Source organism: Crinia signifera, chromosome 3 (assembly GCF_055691185.1).
Source record: "Crinia signifera chromosome 3, ASM5569118v1, whole genome shotgun sequence".
Classification (NCBI taxonomy): Eukaryota; Metazoa; Chordata; class Amphibia; order Anura; family Myobatrachidae; genus Crinia; species Crinia signifera.
Genome location: NC_139219.1, coordinates 301,725,504 through 301,752,377, shown reverse-complemented (window position 1 = coordinate 301,752,377; position 26,874 = coordinate 301,725,504). Strand labels below are relative to the sequence as shown.

Below are 26,874 nucleotides of genomic sequence, written 5' to 3'. Positions count from 1 at the left end.
CGCACGCCCCACCAGGTCCCGCAAGCTGAGACCACACGGACAATCGTCCGTGTGATAGCTTGTATGGGGGCTGAGAGCTGACATCCGGCGACGTCAGCTTTCCGCCCCCATCACTGGCGTCATACCCTCATTAGCATGCATACGCCCCGCGTTTGCATGGGAACGCCCATGAAACGCAGGGCGTATGCATAGGGAAATGAGGGTATGAAGCCCCTCACGCCCCTATACGCCCCCTTTGCGGCGGACGAACTACGTCTGCGGCGAATTGGGCTGCACATGCGCAGATTGACCTCTGCGCATGTGCAGACTAAAAACATCGGCGGTACGGCCGCACGCGGGCCGTACCGCACGATTCAGAATAAGGGCCTTACTGAGGAGATAGATGATTCAACCTAAAGAGCGTGCGTTAGATATTCCAACCACAACATGGCGCCAATTACACGAGCTAAACTTGTTCCAGCCAAAAGATGGTGAAGTCACGACGTCACTGTGATTGCTGCCAACCACAAGATGGCGCCGCCCGGCCAGCTGTACCTCCGCTTCCTGCTTGCCATGCATGCGAGCGTGCGAGGAAGATCCGGCAGGCAGCAAGTGTGATACATATACTGTACGTGGTGAACTGGTCTCCGTCCTCGTATGTTCGCCCGGTAACTACCGGCTCCCGCAGACATGCAGGTCTCTAACGTCAATGACGTGAGGATCTACGATCTGAGCTGCGGGAAATCCCTGCCCGAGGTAAGGGGCTGCCACACCACACTAACCCTACCACCATCTATGCCAGGGGTATAGGGGGCTGCCACACCACACTAACCCTACCACCATCTATGCCAGGGGTATAAGGGGCTGCCACACCACACTAACCCTACCACCATCTTTGCTAAGGGTATAAGGGGCTGTTATACCACACTAACCCTACCAACATCACTATGCCAGGGATATAAGGGGCTGCCACACTAACCCTACCACCATCACTATACCAGGGGTATAAGGGGCTGCCACACCACACTAACCCTACCACCATCTATGCCAGTGGTATAAGGGGCTGCCACACCACACTAACCCTACCACCATCTATGCCAGTGGTATAAGGGGCTGCCACACCACACTAACCCTACCAACATCTAAGCCAGGGGTATAAGGGGCTGCCACACTAACCCTACCACCATCACTATACCAGGGGTATAAGGGGCTGCCACACCACACTAACCCTACCACCATCTATGCCAGCGGTATAAGGGGCTACCACACTAACCCTACCACCATCTATGCCAGCGGTATAAGGGGCTGCCACACCACACTAACCCTACCACCATCTATGCCAGGGGAATAAGGGGCTGTCATACCACACTAACCCTAGCACCACCACTATGCCAGGGGTATAAGGGGCTGCCACACCACACTAACCCTACCACCATCTATGCCAGCGGTATAAGGGGCTGCCACACCACACTAACCCTACCACCATCTATGCCAGGGGAAAGAGGGGCTGCCATACCACACTAACCCTAGCACCACCACTATGCCAGGGGTATAAGGGGCTGCCACACCACACAAACCCTACCACAATCTATGCCAGGGGCATAAGGGGCTGTCATACCACACTAACCCTACCAACATCACTTTGCCAGGGATATAAGGGGCTGCCACACTAACCCTACCACCATCACTATACCAGGGGTATAAGGGGCTGCCACACCACACTAACCCTACCACCATCTATGCCAGTGGTATAAGGGGCTGCCACACCACACTAACCCTACCACCATCTATGCCAGCGGTATAAGGGGCTGCCACACCACACTAACCCTACCAACATCTAAGCCAGGGGTATAAGGGGCTGCCATACCACACTAACCCTACCACCATCACTATACCAGGGGTATAAGGGGCTGCCACACCACACTAACCCTACCACCATCTATGCCAGCGGTATAAGGGGCTGCCACACCACACTAACCCTACCACCATCTATGCCAGGGGAATAAGGTGCTGTCATACCACACTAACCCTAGCACCACCACTATGCCAGGGGTATAAGGGGCTGCCACACAAACCCTACCACAATCTATGCCAGGGGCATAAGGGGCTGCCACACCACACTAACCCTACCACCATCTATGCCAGCGGTATAAGGGGCTACCACACTAACCCTACCACCATCTATGCCAGCGGTATAAGGGGCTGCCACACCACACTAACCCTACCACCATCTATGCCAGGGGAATAAGGGGCTGCCATACCACACTAACCCTAGCACCACCACTATGCCAGGGGTATAAGGGGCTGCCACACCACACAAACCCTACCACAATCTATGCCAGGGGCATAAGGGGCTGCCACACCACACTAACCCTACTACCACTATGCCAGGATTATAAGGGGATGCCACAACACAAACCCTACCATCACCACCACTAAACCAGGGGTATAAGGGACTGCCACATCACACTAACCCTACCACCACCACTATGCCAGGGGTATAAGGTGCTGCCACACCACACTAATCCTAGCACCACCACCACTATGCCAGGGGTATAAGGGGCTGCCACACTTACCTTACTGCCATGATGCCATGGGTATGAGGTTGCCACACTTACCCCACCACCTCTATGCCATGGATATAAGGGACTGCTACACTTACCTCCCCACCATGCCATGCATTTAAGCAATTCCCATATCACATGTACCCACCGCTATGCCAGAAATAAGGGGCTGCTATACCACACTAACCCTACCACCATCTATGCCAGGGGTATAAGGGGCTGCCACACCACACTAACCCTACCACCATCTTTGCCAGGGGTATAAGGGGCTGTCATACCACACTAACCCTACCAACATCACTATGCCAGGGATATAAGGGGCTGCCACACTAACCCTACCACCATCACTATACCAGCGGTATAAGGGGCTGCCACATCACACTAACCCTACCACCATCTATGCCAGTGGTATAAGGGGCTGCCACACCACACTAGCCCTACCACCATCACTATACCAGGGGTATAAGGGGCTGCCACACCACACTAACCCTACCACCATCTATGCCAGCGGTATAAGGGGCTACCACACTAACCCTACCACCATCTATGCCAGCGGTATAAGGGGCTGCCACACCAGACTAACCCTACCACCATCTATGCCAGGGGAATAAGGGGCTGCCATACCACACTAACCCTAGCACCACCACTATGCCAGGGGTATAAGGGGCTGCCACACCACACAAACCCTACCACAATCTATGCCAGGGGCATAAGGGGCTGCCACACCACACTAACCCTACCACCATCTATGCCAGCGGTATAAGGGGCTACCACAATAACCCTACCACCATCTATGCCAGCGGTATAAGGGGCTGCCACACCACACTAACCCTACCACCATCTATGCCAGGGGAATAAGGGGCTGCCATACCACACTAACCCTAGCACCACCACTATGCCAGGGGTATAAGGGGCTGCCACACCACACAAACCCTACCACAATCTATGCCAGGGGCATAAGGGGCTGCCACACTACACTAACCTTACTACCACTATGCCAGGAGTATAAGGGGATGCCACAACACAAACCCTACCATCACCACCACTAAACCAGGGGTACAAGGGACTGCCACATCACACTAACCCTACCACCACCACTATGCCAGGGGTATAAGGTGCTGCCACACCACACTAATCCTAGCACCACCACCACCACTATGCCAGGGGTATAAGGGGCTTCCACACTTACCTTACTGCCATGATGCCATGGGTATGAGGTTGCCACACTTACCCCACCACCTCTATGCCATAGATATAAGGGACTGCTACACTTACCTCCCCACCATGCCATGCATTTAAGCAATTCCCATATCACATGTACCCACCGCTATGCCAGAAATAAGGGGCTGCTATACCACATATACCCCAGCAGCATGCCAGGAATAAAAGGGGTATAAGTGACTCCTTTACCACACATACCACCATGCTAATGATATAATGGGTTGCCATGCCATAAGTATGATGGTCTGCCCTGCCACACCATGCCAGAGGTCGGGTGTATGGAGCTATAACTAATTCACTCCGCCACCACTATGCCAGTGGTTTTATCAACTCTCCCCATCCATCTAAAAAATGTCAGGGTATAAGGGACTGTACCACCAGACTTCACGCACTACCCCCATACCAGGGATAAACCACCACTTAAATCATTTCCCCAATGCCAGTGGTAGAAGTGACTGCACCAACACATGTTACCACAATGCCAGAGGTAGAAGTGACTGTACTAACACACTTACCTCATTGCCCCAATGCCAGAGGTAGAAGTGACTGCACCAGCACACTCCCCTCATTACCTAATGACAGGTAGAAGTAACTGTACCAACACACTCCCCTGTTACTCCAATGCCAGAGGTAGTGACTGCACCACCACAATTAGACCAATCTCATGCTTGTCAGGGGTTGGCAGAAAACATTCTTAGCTCCTCTGGAGCCCCAGACTTATGTTCTGTATTTAAATCTCAATTTGCTGCAGTTTGAATTGGGCAAAGATTGGTGCAATGTAATATCATCCAAGTTCTGCCACATGTATATACATTTAAATTGTACATATATTTATAGGAATGTAGATTTAAATGGTAAATTGTTTTTCATTCCAGTGGCTTTCTGATCGCAAGAAAAGGGCACTACAGAAAAAAGATGTCGGTTAGTATTGAACTTTGTAAATAACCACCACTTTAACCATTGTAAACCGTGTATGCTCACAGTGCCTCACTAATACCCCCTTTTACACCGCCGCAAAACTCCGGGTCAGTGGCGGTGTAAATGGGTCACGCCGTGTCCCTTTACACAGGACCTGACCTGGGTAGAACATGGCTAGGACCTGGGTAGAGGGCAGTGTAAAAGGTACGCCGGTTCATCCGACCCGGCTCCCGTTTACATCAATGGGGGACGTCCAACCTGCGGACCGCACAGGGGGGCACTCTGCAGACAGCAGCGGAGGCGGTGAATGGATGCCTGTGTACTGCATCCATTCACCTCCCCGACGAGGGCTGGGGGCAGCCCAGCAGATTACCATAATGCTGCGCTTGCCCCCAGCAGCGGTTCGTGGACCGGTGGCGGTGTTCGGTGCTTGGAGATGTCATCTCCAAGCTGCATCTCAGGAACTGCCTGTGTTGGGTTGGGGGTTGCGGCTGTGTAAAAGGTAACGAACGCAGATTTGCACCCGGGTTGAAGCTGGGTCCAAAAACCCGGGTGCGACCGTGTGTTTTGCTGTAAAAGGGGTATAACACATATGCTATAGGTTTATGCTTACAGTGCGTCACTAACATGTATGCCACGGGTGAATGTTTGCAGTGCATCACTAACACGTATGCCACGGGTGTATGTTGGCATTGCGTCACTAACACGTTTGCCACGGGTGTATGCTTTTAATGCATCACCAACATAGATGTATGCTTGCAGTGCCTCACTAATGTGTCTAAATCTTTTTGTTGGCGCGTAGATGTTCGGAAGAGAATTGAACTTATCCAGGACTTTGAAATGCCCACCGTCAGCACGAACCTCAAAATCTCCCGGGATGGGCAGTACATTATGGCAACCGGTAAGTGAATACTAGCTCTTCGCTAGGTCAGATACATAAGAAAGGAGAGCCGTATTCAATTGGGGGACAGTCGTGGGGTAAATATACTTGATTAACCCGTTGAGTGCCAAGGGAATTTGTCAAAATATGTGTGAAAAATGGCAAGCAAACTGTTTTATTCATCATAATGACCTGTAATGTTTATTTATATAGGAAATATAATCGTTCTTTTAACACAACATACTTTTATTTGAATTTATTTAACAAATGTGAACGACGCGGATATTTTGAACATCTCACAGAGCTGTTGGCACTCAAATGTGAATCCATTGATTATATGCAAAATCTAAAGACAAAGAAAACTTTTTTTTTTACCTATACTTTTCTAATAGATTAGAGAAGCGTAGGTAAAAAGAAAAGGGTACTTGTGTATTATCACGGCTCCCACGATTTCCATCTTATGGGATCTTATACAATTTTAAATTGTATACCATTGTATATGGCATACAATGGCATACGATGAGATGAGATGAGATTTTAAATTGTATAAGCACACTAATGGGTGCTTTCAAGGTCAATTGGCCCCCCTATAAGATTTTTAATTGTATAAGCACCCTAATGGGTGCTTACAATGTTAAATGCACCCCTACGCCACCCCCACTATCAACGCCAACCCGAAGCGTGGCGAGCGGTGGGGGTACGCGTCCTCCGACCTTTTCATACCCCCACTATCTACGTCGGCGTGGAGTTGATTTTATATAGTGTGTCGAGCGCAGCGAGCCACCGAGCCCGAAGCGTGGCGAGCGCACGCGTAATACTTTACATGTATTACGCGTCCCCTCGCGGGGCTCGCCACACTATATAAAATCAACTCAACGCCGACATGGATAGTAGGGGTATGAAAAGGTCGGAGGACGCGTACCGCCGTCTCTCGCGGGCTCGCTGCGCTCGCCACGCTTCGGGTTGGCGTTGATAGTGGGGGTGGCGTGGGGGTGCATTTAACATTGTAAAAATCTTATAGGGGGGCCAATTGACCTTGAAAGCACCCATTAGTGTGCTTATACAATTTAAAATCTCATCTCATCTCATCGTATGCCATACACAATGGTATACAATTTTAAATTGTATAAGATCGGGTCCCATCGCAGCACATCTCATCTCATTGCATACCATCTTAAGCCTTATGGTATGCAATGAGATGAGATGGGATGAGATGGGAGCCGTGATAGTACACAAGTACCAAGAAAAGTTATACCTATTAATAATTCACTTATTGAGATTGGACAGCATTTGTCCTTCCCTATGGGGCACAGAAGGCTTTTCACCGGGTATAGAGAGGTGAGGGAGTGGAGCGGACACCAAAGGGTTACACATTTTTCACATTTAGAAGCTTAGTAAATTTAACGTTACTTGTGTATTATCTGGGCGCCCGATTTTTCCATTGCATGCCACTACTTAAGGCATGCGATGCGATTTTTCATTGTAAAGACCACATTTTTAATTGTACAGTCACCCATGGGTGATTTCATACCCCCACTATCCAACTACGCATGGAGCTGATCTTATATAGCGTGGCGAGCGGCTGCGAATTACTTTACATGTATTCTGCGTCCCCTTGCGGGGCGCGCTGCGCTCGCCACACTATATAAAATCAACTCCATGCTTAGTTGTATAGTGGGGGCATGAAATCACCCATGGGTGACTATACAATTAAAAATTGGGTCTTTACAATGAAAAATCGCATAAATTGTATGCCACTATATTGCATGCGATGCAATACAATGAAAAAATCGGGCGCCCAGATATTACACAAGTACCAATTTAACTATTAGGGCGGTATTGAATCCGAGATTCCAACTGTCAGAACGTCCCCACAGTCAGAATCCCGGACCGTTTTCGCCCAGCTCAACTGAAACTCGACAGCCAGAATTCAGTGTTCCGAGTGTCGGAAAGAAGTGTCAGCCAAAACGGACGCAAATTGTCAAGAAAGGGCCGCGAATTTGACAATCCGCAGCCGTTACTGACAAAACAGATTTGACTTGTTTTAAAATCGGATCTGTTGTGTCAGAATCTGCCGTCAATGCTGTCAGTAACTGCAGCATTGAATAGGCTGCAGCCGCTATTTCCCCTGTCGGAAATAGCGCCCAACATTGAATACCACCCTTAGTGTCAATACACTTTGGTTATCTTTACTCATAGGACAAGTACAGTATATAAGCAATAATGTTTAGATTAGAACAAATGATTTTGAAACCTATTAAATGTATGTATTGGTGCGATTCTGAGTAGTTACTTTGTGTGTCAATGATTTCTCCGTTTAAAATAGTGTTGTGGATGTTTAAAAGTGATCCTCGGGATTGTTGTCCCCATCGGGAGTGTAATCAGTGCTATATTATAGGGTATTTCCTGGGTCTCATCCACAGCATTATTTCAGAATGCATGCTTTCAGTAGTAAATCAGATTCCATTGGACAAATCCATGGCTATTATTAATTTGATATCAATCTGGGGTCTTGGATCACATTTATTTATCCATGTCAAAAGATGGTAAATTGAGAAGGTTGTCTATATTAGTCAGAAATTAAATTAGTTTAATACATGGTTGTCTGTCTTATAAGATCATTTATTGGTTCTGAAAGCAAATATTACATCCTATCAAATCCAGTTATCAAGTCCTCAGATCTTCATTAGGTTCCGTCAACATCACTGACATGTTAATATAGCCACTGACCTCTCTGACGCAATAATGCAGCCTGCCCCATCACAAGGTGCAAGTGACATCTCTGACACATTACAACAACCTATACCTTCAGTAGGCACCAGTGACATCACTGCCACTGTAATGCAGCATCCCTTCACTGTGTGTTGGTGACATCACTAAGATATTAATGCTGCCTGGTTCTCCACAATATACCAGTAACATCAAAGTCATTAATGCTGCTAATCTCTTCCCAATGTACTAGTGACATCACTGACCCATAAATGCAGCCTATCTCTTCACAATATACCAGTGACTTCACTGACTTAATCTTCCCTGTGTATCAGTGACATCACTAAAACATTAATGCTGCCTCTTTTTACAATCTACCAGTGAGATCACTGACACGATATTGCAGCCATCCCCTCATTGTGATATCTATGACATCTTAAAGGGGCCTGTCCCACTCAATGTGTACCTGTGACATCACTAAGACATTAATGCAGCTTATCCCATAAATAGGTACACCATTTATGCAGCTTGTCTCATCACTAGGTTCCAGTGACATCACTGACACATTAATGCAGCCAATAAATTCACTAGGTGTTAGTGACCTCACTGACACACCTTTGCAGCTTGTACCTTCACTGTGTACTAATGACATCACTAACATTTACTGTGTACCAATGATCTCATTAAAAATGAATAGTCTATCCCATAACTACCTACTAGTGACACATTGATGCAGTATGTCCCATCGCTGTGTACCAGTGACAACTGATACATTATTTCCACCTGTGATATCACTGAAACATTAATGCAGCTTCACTGTGTATCACTTACAAATGAATGCAGCCATTGCCATCACTATGGGCGGTATTCAATGAGGCTGATTCGCCATGTTTTTATGGCGATTTTGTGCTGTAAGGCGAATTTCTGACTAAAACAGTGAATCACCCTATTCAATGACCAGATGGCGAATACATTTCAAGGTTTTTTTCGCCATGATTCACCGAGTAGCAATCGCTATCTTTTTATGGTGAAGTGGAAGGTGAACTTTTAAAATAAAGTGTTTTGTTTTTTACAATTGGTGTAAAAAAATCTGGAATTTTATTCTGAGGAGGGGCATGCTATTTTTATTCATGTGCCTTTTTTTTTTTTTTTACACAGACCAGCCAGCAGGGGGCCGGAGCCGAGCCGCTCATTACATATTCATATATTCACTTCACCCGATCATTACATATGCATGATCGGGTGTAGTGAATATAGCCGGTCCCCTGCTGGCCCCCCCGGGGGGCAGCCTGTGCTGCCTGGCACCCGGGGAGCCCACCTCTCCCCCACAAACGTTCTGGGGCAGGCAGGGAGACTTCCATCTCCCTGCCTGCCACCGTCCTCAGGCTCCCTGCGGCGTCCGCCGCAGGAGCTCAAATTCGCCAGTCAGGGGCAGCGAGCCCCTGACTCGTTGAATACCGGAGCCGGCGAGGCTCCGGAACGCAGCGAGCAGTGGCGAATGTGCAGCGAATCCTAAACAGGATTTGCTGCACGTCGCCAGTATTCACATTGAATACTGCCCTATGTAGCAGTGACATCACTAAGACATTAAATGCAGCCTGTCCATCAGTAGACCATTAGTGGGTGTTTGTGTTGAGTGCATCTGTCTTCCCCAGGCAGTAGATAAGCTATGTGATCCCCTTTTAGTAAAATGCATTATTGTTTTTCAGGTACATACAAGCCCCGTGTTCGTTGTTATGACACTTACCAGCTGTCTTTGAAGTTTGAGAGGTGCTTAGATTGTGAGGGTGAGTATCCAATAAAATAACCAGACACATCTTTGTTTTACTCTCCTCCTCTGTCATCCTCTACCCTGCTTCCTGTTCAATGTATTATTCTCCCTGTTAGATATTAGTTCTAATTGATAAAATGAAGCATTCTACATAAATTTGTATTGTTTGCAATCTCATGCATAGATCATTTGATCTATGTGATGTAAGGTTAGATGTTATAACATTGTTTTCTTTGATTTTATTAATTGAAATGCGTTCTCTTATTAAATGAAGTTGACCTGAAATTGCCCCATATGTGGGGCCGTTTCTGTCCCATCGTTTATGCGATTTATACTGCGATTCTCCTTTCCTCCTTTGTCCTATCTGTGGGACACTGCCAACTGTGGGTTTAAAAGGGAGGCTGAGGAGTAAGCACTAAATAGTTAAAAGTAGTTAGGTTGAAACTCCACCCCCTGTAAGCCCTCCCACCAGCTCCAGGAAGCCAATATGTATTTAGTGCCGGAGGAGAGGAACACAGATTTTATTGTAGAAGTATTTATTTCTAGTCTCTCATTTTTTTTTATTTTTTTTTTGGAGGGTGGTGGGGTTGCTGAGAGTGCAGCTTTATTTTGGCTCTTGCATTTTTTTTTTTTTACTTGAGCGCCATTTTATGTGTCAAGCACCATTTTGGGGGCACTTTAAAGATAAAAAAATATATATAAATAGAATATAAATATTTATTAAAGAACAATATTATATATTTTTTATATGTTGCTGTTCAACCTAAAAAAAAAATTTGTCCACCCCCTCTGTCTGTATATTTATATTTTTTTTATTTACTAAATTTTTATCCTATGGTTCTTTAATAAATATTTATATTCTATTTATATCTTTTTTTTTATCTTTAATAAAAAATTCTCACACCTTAGTCCAGATTCGTTTACATTGCCACCACCAGCATTTATTCTATATAGAGCCTTAAAGGCACAGGCCTATTATGATTCACTAATTGAGCAATAAGTCGCCGCATCTTCATTTACTGGGCACATATTATATTATCCGTTGCATTATTTAATAGCCCCATCTGTATGTTACACTGCTTATTGCGAGGCAAATAGGGTTCTCTGATCCCACTGCTACATAAGTTTTGTTCCTCATTTAGCCATCAAACTTCTTGTATTATATGTTGGAGTATGATGATAACATGACAAACTGTTCTGCCAGAATACAAAAGTAAAACTCCCGTACACACTAGCCAACCTGGCTGCGGCCGATGTAGTTAACCATTTTAGCCATGGGCGACCGATATTGTGCGTATACACTGAATGATATGGGCCGCCAATATTGTTCAGTGACGTCACCGGGACCTGCTGAACATTCAGATCTTTTGGCTGTATAGCCGAATTGACCGGCATGTGATCAAGCGTTATTTATTTTTGTTTTCTTTCTTTGACCAAATGTTTTTTGTTTTTTTCCAGTGATTAAATTTGACATCTTATCAGAGGACTATTCAAAGGTAATGTACTTGGTGTGATTGTTGTGTGTGAAGGTACCCATCCACTAGTCCGATTTGGGCTCTTTGGGGGATATTCAATCGCCGTCGAGCATCTCCCGTGGGGGAGATGCTCGACGGGCCCTATTCAATGCTGTCTTCCCCGACAGCATTGAACAGGGTTTCCTGGCAGAACGAGCCCGACATCTCTAGCTGTCGGGCTCGTTCTGCCGAGAACAGCCGGGAAGTGACGAGCTGCCGGCTGCATCTCGTCACTTCCCGGCCGCAACTCGCGGCCACGCCCCCTTCTCGTCCCGCTGCAGGCGGGACATTGAATCCCGCCTGCATGTTCTCGGTCGAGCTGACCGATAACGGGACTGGGTCACGGCAGGCGAGCAAGCTCGTCTGCCGTGACCCGAAGATTGAATACCCCCCTTTATCTGGTTTTGATGGATCGGGCCAAGAAATCAGATCAAATCGGATGTTTTGTCTCCAGCTACGATCCGATGCGCGATCCCATGCAAATCAGATTCTGTCAGAGATTGGAACTGCTGCACCAAGGATATATTGTATCCCTCAGCTGGGATCGCATACGATACATCATATGCAGAAGGACCACATAAGATGTATTGTATGTGGTCTAACCGCCCGGAAGGTGCCGGGCGGTTGGACCAGCACCACCCTTTGCTGCTTCCAGTCCTCCCCAGTATTAATGCAACAATCTTCTACACGTGATTGTAGTATTTTGGCTTTTGTCATACACTTAGGCAAAATTGGCATCCAAAGCTAACCCTAGCTATTCTGCCACTGGACTGGGCACACTGCCAGGATACATTTCACAACTCACATTTTATTAGGTAATGAATTGATGATGATGATGATGATGACGATGACGATAACTTAAACACATACTTACCGAAGTGTCGTCTTAACAGTAACCACCATGCAATCAAACTACTGGGAAGGACAGACTGGAGCCTAGGAGGAGAGCGTATTAATACACACTAGAGATTGATGCGTACACTTTTTTTTTATATATATATATATATATATATATATATATATATATATATATATATATATATATATATATATATATATATATATATATATATATATATATATATATATATATATATATATATATATATATATATATATATATATATATATATATATTCCAATAAAGTAGCGTCACTCTAGGTACTTAGAAATATCCTTTTACTGCATAGTGTCTACAGTGTTTCGGGCCGGGGCACTTTGTTCTTTATATTTCACAGTCACATTCTAGTCTGACAAATGTTCTGTCACTTAAAGTGAGACCCATTTGTCCTGCTGCAGCATGGCAGGTAATCAGGTGTAATTAGTCTTGTTATGTTCCAGATTGTCTTCCTGCAGAGTGACCGGTATGTAGAGTTCCACTCTCAGCACGGCCGCTACCACCGACTCAGGATACCAAAGTTCGGCAGAGATTTTGCCTATCACTATCCATCCTGTGACCTGTATTTTGTTGGAGCAAGGTAATTTATTTTCTTGCTGAGAAATATAAGAAGTATAATGATGTAGCTGAAAAGAGGCAATCATGAAACATGAACCGAATGCTTGCCATACACTAGTGCCGCTTGGCCACTTTTCACCCGATTCCAATGGATCAGGCCAAGACATCGGGTGAAAAGTGCCCAAATCGTAAGGTTTTTGACATCTGATTCGATGCGCGATCCCGTGGGCACTGCAGTTGGAGATCAGACCTGCTTGCACGTCTGAACTCCAACTCGGACAGCCGGGAATGGGATTGCATGCAATATATTACATGCAGAATGTCCGCATGCGTTCCTTCAAGGGGCTTCAGCTGCGACTTCTCTGCTCGAGAATTCTTCGACGTGTATGGGTGCCTTAAATATGTTGTTTTTGCTCTGGTTATTGTATCGGTTTGCAACTTCTAATAAATGTCATATTCATCATTTATTGGCACCATATTGGAGGTGCAGCTTTAGCCATCATATGGAGTGTGGAAGAAAGTGGGTTAATCAATCGTTTGTCTGATTAATATTACATTCTAAATCTGTCCCAGACAGCTGGTGGGCATGTGGACAGCTCAGCCCCCTATCCCGAGGTGGTGGATATCTATTGCTGTTGCCTACACTGCTGTTATGGTTCATCTGCAACATGCAAGTGGTTCCGAACAAGGAGAGCTGAATGGTGGCACTGCAGTGTTGCTTCCTGCTTCAGTCATTGCTGTGATGCAGGCATGGAGAGCTGAATGTTGGCACTGCAGTATTGCTGCCTGCCTGCTTCAGTCATTGCTGTGATGCAGGCAGGGAGAGCTGAATGGTGGCCCTGCAGTGTTGCTTCCTGCTTCAGTCATTGCTGTGATGCAGGCAGGGAGAGCTGAATGTTGGCCCTGCAGTGTAGTTTCCTGCTTCAGTCATTGCTGTGATGCAGGCAGGGAGAGCTGAATGGTTGCCCTGCAGTGTTGCTTCCTGCTTCAGTCATTGCTGTGATGCAGGCAGGGAGAGCTGAATGGTGGCCCTGCAGTGTTGCTTCCTGCTTCAGTCATTGCTGTGATGCAGGCAGGGAGAGCTGAATGGTGGCACTGCTGTGTTGCTTCCTGCTTCAGTCATTGCTGTCATGCAGGCAGGGAGAGCTGAATGGTTGCACTGCTGCGTTGCTTCCTGCTTCAGTCATTGCTGTGATGCAGGCAGGGAGAGCTGAATGGTTGCACTGCTGCGTTGCTTCCTGCTTCAGTCATTGCTGTCATGCAGGCAGGGAGAGCTGAATGGTGGCACTGCTGTGTTGCTTCCTGCTTCAGTCATTGCTGTCATGCAGGCAGGGAGAGCTGAATGGTTGCACTGCAGTGTAGCTTCCTTCTTCAGTCATTGCTGTGATGCCGGCAGGGAGAGCTGAATGGCGGACATAAATCTGCAGCAGTTCTTTGAATACTCCGGATTTAACATTGCAGGACCTTGCTGCGCACAGAGACCGAGGCTATGACGTTATAGCAGCCTGTCCAAGGTTCCTGTTGGCAGCCACTTAGTGCTTCAGCCTCCACAGGGTACTAAGCAGTCCTGGCGACAGTCTAGACAAGCAGCCTGAAGCACAACCCTCTGTGAGGGAGTAAAGCACTCCCATGCCTATCTGCCTCCACAACGGCAATAAAATGACTAGTACTCGCTGCCAGCATTCAATCCCATACAACATTTCTTTATATTCCAGCTCTGATGTGTTCCGGTTAAACCTGGAGCAAGGGCGGTATCTGAATTCGCTTCAGACTGATGCCTCGTAAGTACTGTAATGCTGGTTGTACTTCAAGTCCTTTATCTACAGTGACCACTGGGTGGTGCTAGACTGTCATGTAGCCACAGATGTGTATGTATTCCAGTAACAATAGTACTACACTTTATTATCCGTATTATCCATAGATACATAGCGCAGGTCATTATTTAACCATACTTTTGCAAATCTCCTTTACTTTCAGACAGATTAATGTTTGCGACATCAATCCTGCGCACCATTTATTTGCTGCTGGCACAATTGAGGTAATATTTACTTCTAATATGTTATTATATACATCTGCAGATACCAGACCTTATAGATTCAGATGTGTATGGTAGATGGTCCATACGGTATATTGGCTGTACTTTAACCCTAATACTAAACACAGAGGTGCTGCCATGCTGAGACTTGTAGTGCTATGCCAGAAACAGACACTGGTGCTTACTCTGGACACTAGAATTATACTAGGCTTACTTTCATTTCCCTTTAATCTGAGATCCAGGTTCTGTGGCGGATTTAAACTAGGTGTAATGCAGGAGTGAATTTAGCCAGCCACAGAACCTGTGTACTTCATAAATGTCCTGGTTTAAAGGGATATCATGATAAGCCTCAGTATAATGGAACTTCTTGCTGCGTATTTGGGCAGATGTGTGCCCATCCACCACGTCAAGGTGAACCTCATCAGATGGGCCCCTGACATTACTAATACATGGACTTGCTATTGATGTGTCCGTCTCCCCTACCCCGTCCCGTTATGTACACAGAAATTCAGGACCAGTATTACTGAGTAAAAAGCACAGAAGGGCAGATGGGAGGGTGCTGGTATCCAACATACTGAAGTCCCTACCTTCTATATACACAAATGCAGGGGGAAGAGGAAGTCCTGTAGCTGCGATAGTCCTCTTGTTTCTTACACTTCTCGTTTCTTCCAGGGTAAGGTGGAATGCTGGGACCCACGAATGAGAAGCCGGGTGGGGATCCTGGACTGCGCCTTGGGCAGTATAACAGAAGATACAGAGTGAGTTCCATAACCGGAAGGTTTAACTTTTATGTGACCACTAAGGCATGGGAAGCTGAGATGGGTGTGGATTATTAGGTCACCAGCATGTTGGTCGACATGAGTCTAAGTCGACATGGGTTAGGTTGACAGTCAAAAGGTCAACATGGGGTTAAAAAAAATTCCTGAAGGTCGACACAGTCGACATGGACTCTGAAACGTAGCTGCGCTCGCCATGCTTCGGTCGCGGCACACTATTTTATTCTCCCACCATGCCCTCGTTGATGGTAGGGCATGAATACCATGTCGGCTTAAAAGATTTGTGAAAAACCCCATGTCAACCTAATGAATATGTCAACCTAGACATGTCGACCTAATGACTGTCGACCAACATGCTGGTGACCCTATGACCGTATCCCGCTGAGACGTGTGTTCCCGTAATACCACGTTCTCATTGACAAGCAAATTACCAGGTCAAGCATTTTGACCCAGTCATTTGCCTTTCAACACGGGTTTTTTTTTAGTGTGATCTGCGTAACCCGGGTCGACCTTCCCAGGTCTCCAACCCTTCTTTTTACCTGTGTTGGAGACCCAGGTATGCCAACTCTAGTTGTGCCACACTGCAAAAGGACCCGTGTTAAAAAGGCAAATGACCACGTAGAACTGATTCACCCAGTAATTTGCCTAGCAGTGAGAACGAGGGTTCAGTGCTGCAGTCCCTGGCATTTAAATGCGGGTTAAAAGCCAGTGTGAACGTGGTATAACTGTCCACCATACTGTACAATCTCTGGAAGCAGTTGTGTTATTCCTTTATAATCGGATATTAATCCCATTTATCTTATTCATTAATGACAATGTTCTCATCCATTACCCCGCCATAGTAACCCAGTTGTAATAATGGGTAAAAATCCTGTTTAGAAAGCAGACGTTACTCAGCAGCAAAAGTGTCAGCCATAACCAGCATCTGTCTGTGTGATTGGACGTGGGATCAGTAGTATACACGCTACCTATGTAGGTAAAAGTCCACTTTACGACTAAACTGCTTCCCCGCCTCCATTTCCTCTGTGCGAGGGATCTCTGCGTGATTACAAACCACAGTGGCTGTAAATACTGAGGCTGTGTCTGTCTGGTAAATGTCACATACTGGTGATATAGGGAAACGGTCTTTGGTTAAAGACCTTAAAAAAAATCAGAACTTAACTCTTTTGAAAGAGCAACATGGTGTCTGACCATGAGAATCCACTTAATTTGGCCAGGTATACTTGCGTATACTAGGCATTTGATTTGGATTTTGGTGCAACAGTCAGGTACCATACAGAACATGCCAGTGATTCCAAGTGTTTACTATACAGTCAGCAGGATTCAGTTTTTAATGGTGAAACATTTTGTGCACAATGTATACATTGCCTAGGTTATTACCATGGCAACAGATACTTTGTGTGTGTATATGTTTGCATTGTAGTGATTGAGGTTAGTAGATTGTTATATGTCCAGGTTATTTCAGCAGGTACAACATGCTCATGTACTGTTTCTGTGTTTCCATTCTTTTAGAATTGAGGGGTTACCGTCTGTTTCTGCCCTGAAGTTCAATGGACCGTTACACATGGCAGTGGGCACGTCTACTGGACAGGTACCGATAGAACTTTTATATTGTTGGTGAAGATGGTGATACCAGGCAATGGGGCAGATGTATTAAGCCTTAACAAGAGATAAATGCAAGGGTGATAAGGAGAGATAAACATCCAGCCAATCACCTTCTAACTGCCATGTTACAGGCTGTGTTTGAAAAAAGTCAGTAAGGAGCTGATTGGCTGGACGTTTATCTCTCCTTATCACAATTGAATTTATCTCTTGTTAAGGCTTAATACATCTGCCCCATTGTCTTACACAAAATCTAAAACCCCAGCATTGCAACAAATGCAGATATTCACCTCCATCACATGATGGGAATATCCCATTTCAGTTTGCGCTTGGCAGATATGCCACTGGCACTAGTGGGTACCCGGCGTCCCTTACAATGAGCTGCTCCAACTGTGTCACAGAATATAGCGTAATCTACACTAGAACATTAATAAAACAAAACATAAGACATTAATTTTGTGCAAAAGCCACCGATGGTTCTCGTACCTAATACACAGGCGCCCTGTATAGCCAATGTAAGACCTGCACCTGGTATAATGCATTTTGTAGCTGTCTGTATCTCCATCTGGAAATCCTCATGTGATGAGATGAGTCCGGCCTACAACCACTTGGAGCCATTATCTTAATGAGTTTACCAATTATTCATTTTACATTTTGTCTCCTAAAAAAAAAAAAATCACCTTTATGTCCGTTATCCTATGCACTGTCAAAAGTTGCATTATACTGGGCAACTCAATGACCCTTTCCCTTTCTTTAATAGTTTTCAGTTTTCCTTTTAAAAATAAACCTAAGAAATGGTTTTGTCTAATTTACGCCCAAGTTCCTAAAAATTGAGACTTTTTAACTTTAGCTAATGTGCTATTTTTTTGCTTGTTTATGCAAAGTACACCTAGAACGAATCTGCCCTGCGTGTGTGCACCTAGAACGAATCTGCCCTGCATGTGTGTGCGTATCGCTGGAGGGAGAGGAAACCGCTCTGTACTTTTTGCAGAGGTCAATAATTGCATGATGTTTGTCTGCTCCTGTGCAGGTCCTGGTGTACGATCTCCGCTCCAGCCGACCACTGATGGTGAAGGATCACCAGTACGGTTTACCCATCAGATCCATACAGTTCCACGATCCTTTAGAGCTGATTATATCTGCTGACTCGCGAATCATAAAAATGTGGAACAAGGACAATGTAAGTGAACACCAAGCATGCAGTGTGGAATAATAAAATACACGTATATCTGAGCAAGCCGGTCCTACCGAGATGAATCGCCGTCCTTCAGTAAAGCCCCTTATTTAAGCCAGGCATGGGTGGTTCTATATAGACATTGTATCCATAGCAACCGTTAAGTACATCCATACCCGGCCGGCATTGTCATTGAAGAGGCGGGCTGAACCGAAGGCTCTCTGCTGCCGGTGAAGCGCCGGGCACTGCTATATACTGCGTCACCGGACTTCCCCGGTATTACGATAAGAGGAGGAGGCAGGTTGTTTTAGTGGGGCGCTGCCAGAGGGGCAGGGCGCATTTTGCCCTTTAAAAATCAGAAAGGGCGCAGCGCCCCGCTAAAACAGCCTAGCGGGAACACTAATGACCCATAGCCATTGACACTGCTGGTTTATAACGACACGCAGGAAACTGTTAAAGCTTCTCTTTTTAGAGAGCTGACACAGTCCTCCTGGCAGTGACCACCTTAAGGCCAATCAGTGTCTTATGGGCCCTACACATATAGCGATCCGCTGAGCGTTCTGAGCCACGCTAGATCGCCAGTGTCCTCCACATTGGCCCCAGACTGATTAATAACCAGCGTGCAGCACAAACGCCAACATTTTTTGGATGTGAAGAGGTTTAGCCGCACAAAAAAAGATCTAATGAAATAAGATGTTCATGCGTGAGAATAATTACTTTTATTAGTTTGTCTGGTTCCTAACCCAGTAATTATCCCGGAAGCCTGCAGGGAGCATGTCCTGGTGGAGACGAAGTTGTTGGAGTAGGAAGAGAACTGTGTCTCCTGGACTGCGGGATGCAGTCACAATCCCGGCGGTCGGAATCCCAGCGTTCAAAATCCCGACCGCCGAAATACCACCACTTTCTCCCTCTGTGGGTGTTAACGACACCCATAGAGGGAGAATAAATTAATGTGCTGAGCGTAGCGAGGCACCGGGCCCGCTGCGTGGCGAGCGCAGCGAGCACGTAAAGGGGGGCGATACACGTCCTGTCCCCCCCTGTCGGGATTCCGGCTTCAGGATTTTGAATGCCGGGATTCCGACCGCCGGGATTTCATATCAAGCCCAACAGAAGGGTAATGTCCTCCCCCCCCCCCCCCATGAGCTAAGGAGCAGCATTGGGCTTTTTTTTATTATATACTGTAGGACGAGTTAGTGTAGTTACTGCTTAGACCAGGGGTGGCCAAACCGGTACTCGAGATCTACCAACGGTCCACGTTTTCCAGGTTACCTAGCTGGTGCACAGCTGTAGTCATTACTAACTGTCACATTTTAAAACCTGCTGCATTCATTCCTACTATAGATCCACAGGTTGCCTGGAAAACATGCACGGTTGGTAGATCTTGAGGACAGGTTTGGCCACCCCTGGCTTAGACCATTCAGTTTAGGCAGAAGCTTCAGAATAATGCTTCTAGATAGAAGGTGGATGTAGGCAGTAGATGTGTACATTGTAGGAAATCTCCACTAGTCATTACCTCATTGGTCCTCCTCATTCAGCTTGTTATTCTTCCACTAGCTGGGCAGGATTTCTTGTTTCCTTGATGTTGTAGAAATAATATGTAATGTTTTAATTTTCCTGGAAATAACCATTTACTTTTGTTTTACATAGGGCAAAATCTTTACATCTATTGAACCTGAGACAGATGTCAATGATGTGTGCCTTTACCCTAATTCAGGTGAGAATCTGTTTTTAGAAATAGAATGTACATCTTAAACACTAAAGGCACACTTCCTCTCCTGTCTGCCTGCTATATTCACTGCTCCACCTCCTGACTGCTGCAGTGCTCTGCTCTACCCACCTCCTGTCTGCTGCAGTGCTCTCTGCTCCACCCACCACCTGTCTGCTGCAGTGCTCTCTGCTCCACCCACCACCTGTCTGCTGCAGTGCTCTCTCTGCTCCACCCACCACCTGTCTGCTGCAGTGCTCTCTGCTCCACCCACCACCTGTCTGCTGCAGTGCTCTCCTCTCCACCCACCACCTGTCTGCTGCAGTGCTCTCTGCTCCACCCACCACCTGTCTGCTGCAGTCCTGTCTGCTGCAGTGCTCTCTGCTCCACCCACCACCTGTCTGCTGCAGTGCTCTCTGCTCCACCCACCACCTGTCTGCTGCAGTGCTCTCTGCTCCACCCACCACCTGTCTGCTGCAGTGCTCTCTGCTCCACCCACCACCTGTCTGCTGCAGTGCTCTCTGCTCCACCCACCACCTGTCTGCTGCAGTGCTCTCTGCTCCACCCACCACCTGTCTGCTGCAGTGCTCTCTGCTCCACCCACCACCTGTCTGCTGCAGTGCTCTCTGCTCCACCCACCACCTGTCTGCTGCAGTGCTCTCTGCTCCACCCACCACCTGTCTGCTGCAGTGCTCTCTGCTCCACCCACCACCTGTCTGCTGCAGTGCTCTCTGCTCCACCCACCACCTGTCTGCTGCAGTGCTCTCTGCTCCACCTGTCTGCTGCAGTGCTCTCTGCTCCACCCACCACCTGTCTGCTGCAGTGCTCTCTGCTCCACCCACCACCTGTCTGCTGCAGTGCTCTCTGCTCCACCCACCACCTGTCTGCTGCAGTGCTCTCTGCTCCACCCACCACCTGTCTGCTGCAGTGCTCTCTGCTCCACCCACCTCCTGACTGCTGCAGTGCTCTCTGCTCCACCCACCTCCTGACTGCTGCAGTGCTCTCTGCTCCACCCACCACCTGTCTGCAAGATGGCCATTACAATGTCTGCTCCCCTATCTGCCTGCAAGATGGCTGTTACATTCGCAGCTCTTCTACTTGCACACTGATAGTGACAATTCCTTGCTCCTCTACCTGCACATCTTCCCCAACACTGTGCCCCTCTGCCTGCCTCCTGAACATGACACAAGATCTAGAGTGCTTTGGGATAGTGGCTATGTGCTGTGTACACAGGCTGCCTTTTGGTAGAGGGATGCCGCTCTCAAATTGTTACCAAGAGAGAATAGAAAACCATAAGGCGCCAAAGTACACCAATAACAACACTTTAATAAATAAATGAGAAATAATCATAATAAAATTACTTGCATGCATGCAAAAATTACATTGTTACAAATTGTTAAAAAGAATATAGATCAAAAGATTGGCACATACAGTACAGTTAAAATTGACCGTATCTGATGTTGATATTGATAAGCTGGTGCAGATTTAAATGGCACGGATTCCTCAGCTTATTGTAAGTCCCAGGGGAAAGAAAAACATCTGTAGACCTGGTATAGTTGTGTCCTCGCCACAAATAAATGATGTTCGGTACTCCCGTATATATGGCAATTGGGGGGAGCAGAAATGTGCAATTTCAATTTGTAATATCCACAAATGGCTTGGCGAATGTGGCTGGTTGTAAAGCTGCTCGTGCCAGGCTTCCGCTGGTAGGGGGTGGCCGACTCGTTAGCTTCTGGGAACAGGTGCCGCTGCTCACACCTCGCGGCGTCTCTCAATCTCCAAGCTGTTGGTCTAGCTCAGGCGTTCCCAACCACGGTCCTCAAGGCACACCAACAGTGCAGGTTTTAGGGATATCCAGGCTTGAGCACAGGTGACTTAATTAGTACCTGAGTGATTCTGATTAAACCATCTGTGCTGAAGCCTGGATATAACTAAAACCTGCACTGTTGGTGTGCCTTGAAGACCGTAGTTGGGAAAGCCTGGTCTAGCTGATAAGCTGGGCAGGAGGCAGAGACTACCTGTGCACAGGAAATACGTGCCTGTGGTGGACGACACTTGTACCGGATCGCTACCCGGCATATAGGGCTTTTGCGCACTCCTCCTTGTAGTCTGATAGTGCCGGCTGTGGAGTCCGTTCCTACTGTGTCGGGACCATGATGTGGGGTATTGAATAAATGATGATTGCAAATGCGTAATTCCCCCTCAGGTCACCGGCCAGTATTGCTAAAAGGCTCCTCAAAACGCGTTTCGCTGCGCTCAGGGTGGCTTTTTCAATTCATTATTAAGTAAAGTGTTGTTATTTGTGTACATTAGCGCCCTATGGTTTTTTCTTCTTTCTTGCCTCCTGAACATGGCACACTACCCTCTGCCCGAGTCCTGAACATAGCACGCTACCCCTCTGCCTGCCTCCTGTACGTGGCACACTAACCCCCTCTGCCTGCCTCCTGTACGTGGCACACTAACCCCCTCTGCCTGCCTCCTGTACGTGGCACACTAACCCCCTCTGCCTGCCTCCTGTACGTGGCACACTAACCCCCTCTGCCTGCCTCCTGTACGTGGCACACTACCCCCCTCTGCCTGCCTCCTGTACGTTGCACGCTACCCCTCTGCCTGCCTCCTGTACGTGGCACACTAACCCCATCTGCCTGCCTCCTGTATGTGGCACACTAACCCCCTCTGCCTGCCTGCTGTACGTGGCACACTACGCCCCTCTGCCTGCCTCCTGTACGTGGCACACTAACCCCCTCTGCCTGCCTCCTGTACGTGGCACACTAACCCCCTCTGCCTGCCTCCTGTACGTGGCACACTAACCCCCTCTGCCTGCCTCCTGTACGTGGCACACTACCCCCCTCTGCCTGCCTCCTGTACGTTGCACGCTACCCCTCTGCCTGCCTCCTGTACGTGACACACTAACCCCATCTGCCTGCCTCCTGTATGTGGCACACTAACCCCCTCTGCCTGCCTGCTGTACGTGGCACACTACGCCCCTCTGCCTGCCTCCTGTACGTGGCACACTAACCCCATCTGCCTGCCTCCTGTATGTGGCACACAAACCCCCTCTGCCTGCCTCCTGTACGTGGCACACTACCCCCCTCTGCCTGCCTCCTGTACGTGGCACACTACTCCCCTCTGCCTGCCTCCTGTACGTGGCACACTACTCCCCTCTGCCTGCCTCCTGTACGTGGCACACTACTCCCCTCTGCCTGCCTCCTGTACGTGGCACACTACTCCCCTCTGCCTGCCTCCTGTACGTGGCACACTACGCCCCTCTGCCTGCCTCCTGTACGTGGCACACTACGCCCCTCTGCCTGCCTCCTGTACGTGGCACACTACGCCCCTCTGCCTGCCTCCTGTACGTGGCACACTACTCCCCTCTGCCTGCCTCCTGTACGTGGCACACTACTCCCCTCTGCCTGCCTCCTGTACGTGGCACACTACTCCCCTCTGCCTGCCTCCTGTACGTGGCACACTACTCCCCTCTGCCTGCCTCCTGTACGTGGCACACTACTCCCCTCTGCCTGCCTCCTGTACGTGGCACACTACCCTCCTCTGCCTGCCTCCTGTACGTGGCACACTACTCCCCTCTGCCTGTACGTGGCACACTACTCCCCTCTGCCTGCCTCCTGTACGTGGCACACTACTCCCCTCTGCCTGCCTCCTGTACGTGGCACACTACTCCCCTCTGCCTGCCTCCTGTACGTGGCACACTACTCCCCTCTGCCTGCCTCCTGTACGTGGCACACTACCCCCCTCTGCCTGCCTCCTGTACGTGGCACACTACCCTCCCCCCCCTGCCTGCCTCCTGAAGGTGGCACACTACCCCCCTCTGCCTGACCCCTGAAGGTGGCACAGTTCCCCCCCCCCCTCTTCCTGCCTCCTGAACGTGGCACAATTCCCCCACTCCGCCTGCCTCCTGAACGTGGCACACTACCCCTTCGTGTCTCCCTCCTGGTCTCCACAATCTCTGAAATAGGCCCTCGCCTTCTGTATCTGCATACTGACAATAGCCACTTGCCCTGCTGGTGTGACAGCCACGTGTTGAGCATATAGTTATTTTGAACAGTTGATGCTAGAGTATACCCCTGATCATCTATTTAGGCCATACTTAAGTTGGCGATACACACACAGATTTATCTGCAGATCTGTCTGGTTGGAACAAAAACATGGTTATGGATGAGAGCAAAGGACCATTTTGCTTAGAAATGCTGGAAATGCTGGAAAACTGTCACTCATCCATAACCATGTTTTTGTTCCAACCAGCCAGATCTGAAGATTAATCTTACTAGTGTATGGGCACCTTAAGACCTTTTTGTGTATGAGTAACTATTACTATTAACCAGGAAGTTAGTCTCGGCCCCTGCAGAGCTGCCAGGTGGCTAGTTTGGGTGTAGTTCTCATGTTCTGTGGTGTTGTGTCCCCTCAGGAATGCTGTTCACTGCTAATGAAGCCCCTAAAATGAACGTCTACTATATACCGGTAAGTTCATTCTGCGGGGACTTGCCTATTGCTCAGTGTTCATACTGGGGGGAACTGCCGGCAAGGGAGAAACTTCACGTCTGCTCGGGCGAGGGGTGTGGTCTCATGAAATGCCTCCTGTTTGTCACTTTTGGGGGTGTACCCTGCATTTATATTGATGCTTTCTTGGACCAATCACCCGCTGAGATGCAATAATACATGCATAGTATTAAGTGTATGAATAAGGAGCCTTCTGCGCTGTGCTGATGTCTTATGTCGTCTTTTCTCTCCTTGTTGTGGTAATTGTGACTTAAAATGGTCACGTCCATGGAAGTGTAGAAAGTAACATGCCTCTGTGGGTTTGGTGTGGCTCCCTGTAACCAAGGCATACCCATCAAAGCACATACTTTCCTACCAATGAAAATCCCCTTATAAACACTGTCCCACAACATGGAATTGCGCCCAGCTTTCCCTTAATACGGTACAGCGTCCTAATCCGTGAGTCACTTTCCATAAAACCGACGCCATCAAACAGATGGAACAGTTGTGGTCAGCGCTTGTCCTTCCTGATGCCGGAGTACAACTCGCATAAGACAAGGCAGGCTGTTGGTTTGAAAGCTTTAAACTTTCGGCCCAATTTCAAGGGTCCCCCTGTTCTGCCCAGTGGAGTAGTCAAAATAGGTGTGAAAATTGCCAATTAAACCTTTTTATTCAAACATAATGACCTGTAATATTTGCCTTTATTTATAATCTTTATATATATCTTTATCTTAAATATAATCTTTTTTTGCACAACATTTTCTGTTTGAATTTATATAACAAATGTGAGCGACGTTGGCATTTTTAGCAGATATGTTAAACATCTCACAGAGATGTTGGCACTCAGTGTTAAATCAAATTGATCGAGGTACTTATTTTGACACCTGTGGCTAAGTATGGATATACTTAAAACCTGAACCGTTAAGCTGGGTACACACCTATAGATTTATCTGTCTGGTGTGATCAAAAATGTGGTAATGTATGGTAGCAAATGACAGTCAATCATTCGCTCCCAAACACTGGAAAACGGATACAAATGATTGTTCAGATACATTTGTTAAAACAAACGGGTTTAATTAATTTGTCTGAATGGCCATTGTCTGCTTTCCAGGATTTGAGCGCAAATAATTGATTGTCATATGCTCTCAGATTTTTGTTCCCACCAGACAGATTGCTCAGATTGATCTCTAGGTGTGTATCCAGCATTAGGCAATCTCTGTACTAAGCAAAACATCATTCCCCATGATGATCTAGGTGAGTTTTACCTCCATGCCGATTGGAAGCTGAGAGTCTGCAGGTGCCGGTGATAGCACTTTACTGACGATAGTTCTGTCTTTCACATCAGTCCCTGCTGCTGTGGAGACTACAATCTATACGCATTGCCTAACCACATGTGATCCCTCCTGGGGAGCTGACGGGACAATCAGGTCCGACTTGTCCTTAAGGCCCCCACAGACTAAAACGATTTTTTTTTGTCCGATTTCCGACCGATCGTCCGATATATCGGCCGATTTTTACCGATAATCGGCCGATTATTGGCGATTGATATTAAAAAATCGGCCGATATATCGGACGATCGGTCGGAAATCAGACAATTGGCCAAAAAATCGTTCTAGTGTGTTGGGGCCTTCAGGACAAGTCCAGACTATTGTATGGGGGCCTTTAAACTCAAGACCTCAGCGCTAGGAGGCGGTAATATAACTGACCCCTGTATTACCTGCACTGTCTCATAGTTTGCAACAGAGACAAATCCAGTTATTTCTGGTCCTAATCGGAAGCTTGGGAAAGTTTGGGAAACACCGGCGATGAATCCTTTATTGTGCAGGTTGTGTTCTGGGTGTGTAGAGCATTCATAACAGGATACACTTTTATTCATTACAGGGGGATGTGTATTATAATAATTGTGGATGCGACATGAGAGGGCATGTATGAGTGATGGCATTCGACCTACTTACGTCAGCAAACTAGGTTTAACTACACCCCTGACATGCTGGAAATGATCTTGTTACCTGGGATTAAGTGATTTTCCTAGCAACGTTCTCTCCTCACGTGTCCTGCTCCAGATAGAAGTTGTGC

The 26,874-nt window shown here is 47.4% G+C and overlaps 1 protein-coding gene across 1 annotated transcript in view; it reads left to right on the top strand.

Moving 5' to 3' along the window:
- Positions 1-489: 489 nt before the first annotated feature.
- The window catches only part of NOL10 (nucleolar protein 10), a 75,978-nt gene continuing 49,593 nt past the window's right edge, over positions 490-26,874 (top strand). Inside the window, exons 1-13 of the mRNA XM_083178548.1 lie at positions 490-735; positions 4,640-4,685; positions 5,485-5,583; positions 9,981-10,058; positions 11,501-11,538; positions 12,898-13,034; positions 14,728-14,793; positions 14,990-15,050; positions 15,720-15,805; positions 17,336-17,414; positions 18,456-18,605; positions 20,247-20,313; positions 24,728-24,780. Of these exons, the coding sequence (XP_083034674.1) occupies positions 670-735; positions 4,640-4,685; positions 5,485-5,583; positions 9,981-10,058; positions 11,501-11,538; positions 12,898-13,034; positions 14,728-14,793; positions 14,990-15,050; positions 15,720-15,805; positions 17,336-17,414; positions 18,456-18,605; positions 20,247-20,313; positions 24,728-24,780 (1,026 nt within the window). The 5' untranslated portion in view covers positions 490-669. The remainder of the gene's footprint in view (positions 736-4,639; positions 4,686-5,484; positions 5,584-9,980; positions 10,059-11,500; positions 11,539-12,897; positions 13,035-14,727; positions 14,794-14,989; positions 15,051-15,719; positions 15,806-17,335; positions 17,415-18,455; positions 18,606-20,246; positions 20,314-24,727; positions 24,781-26,874) is intronic.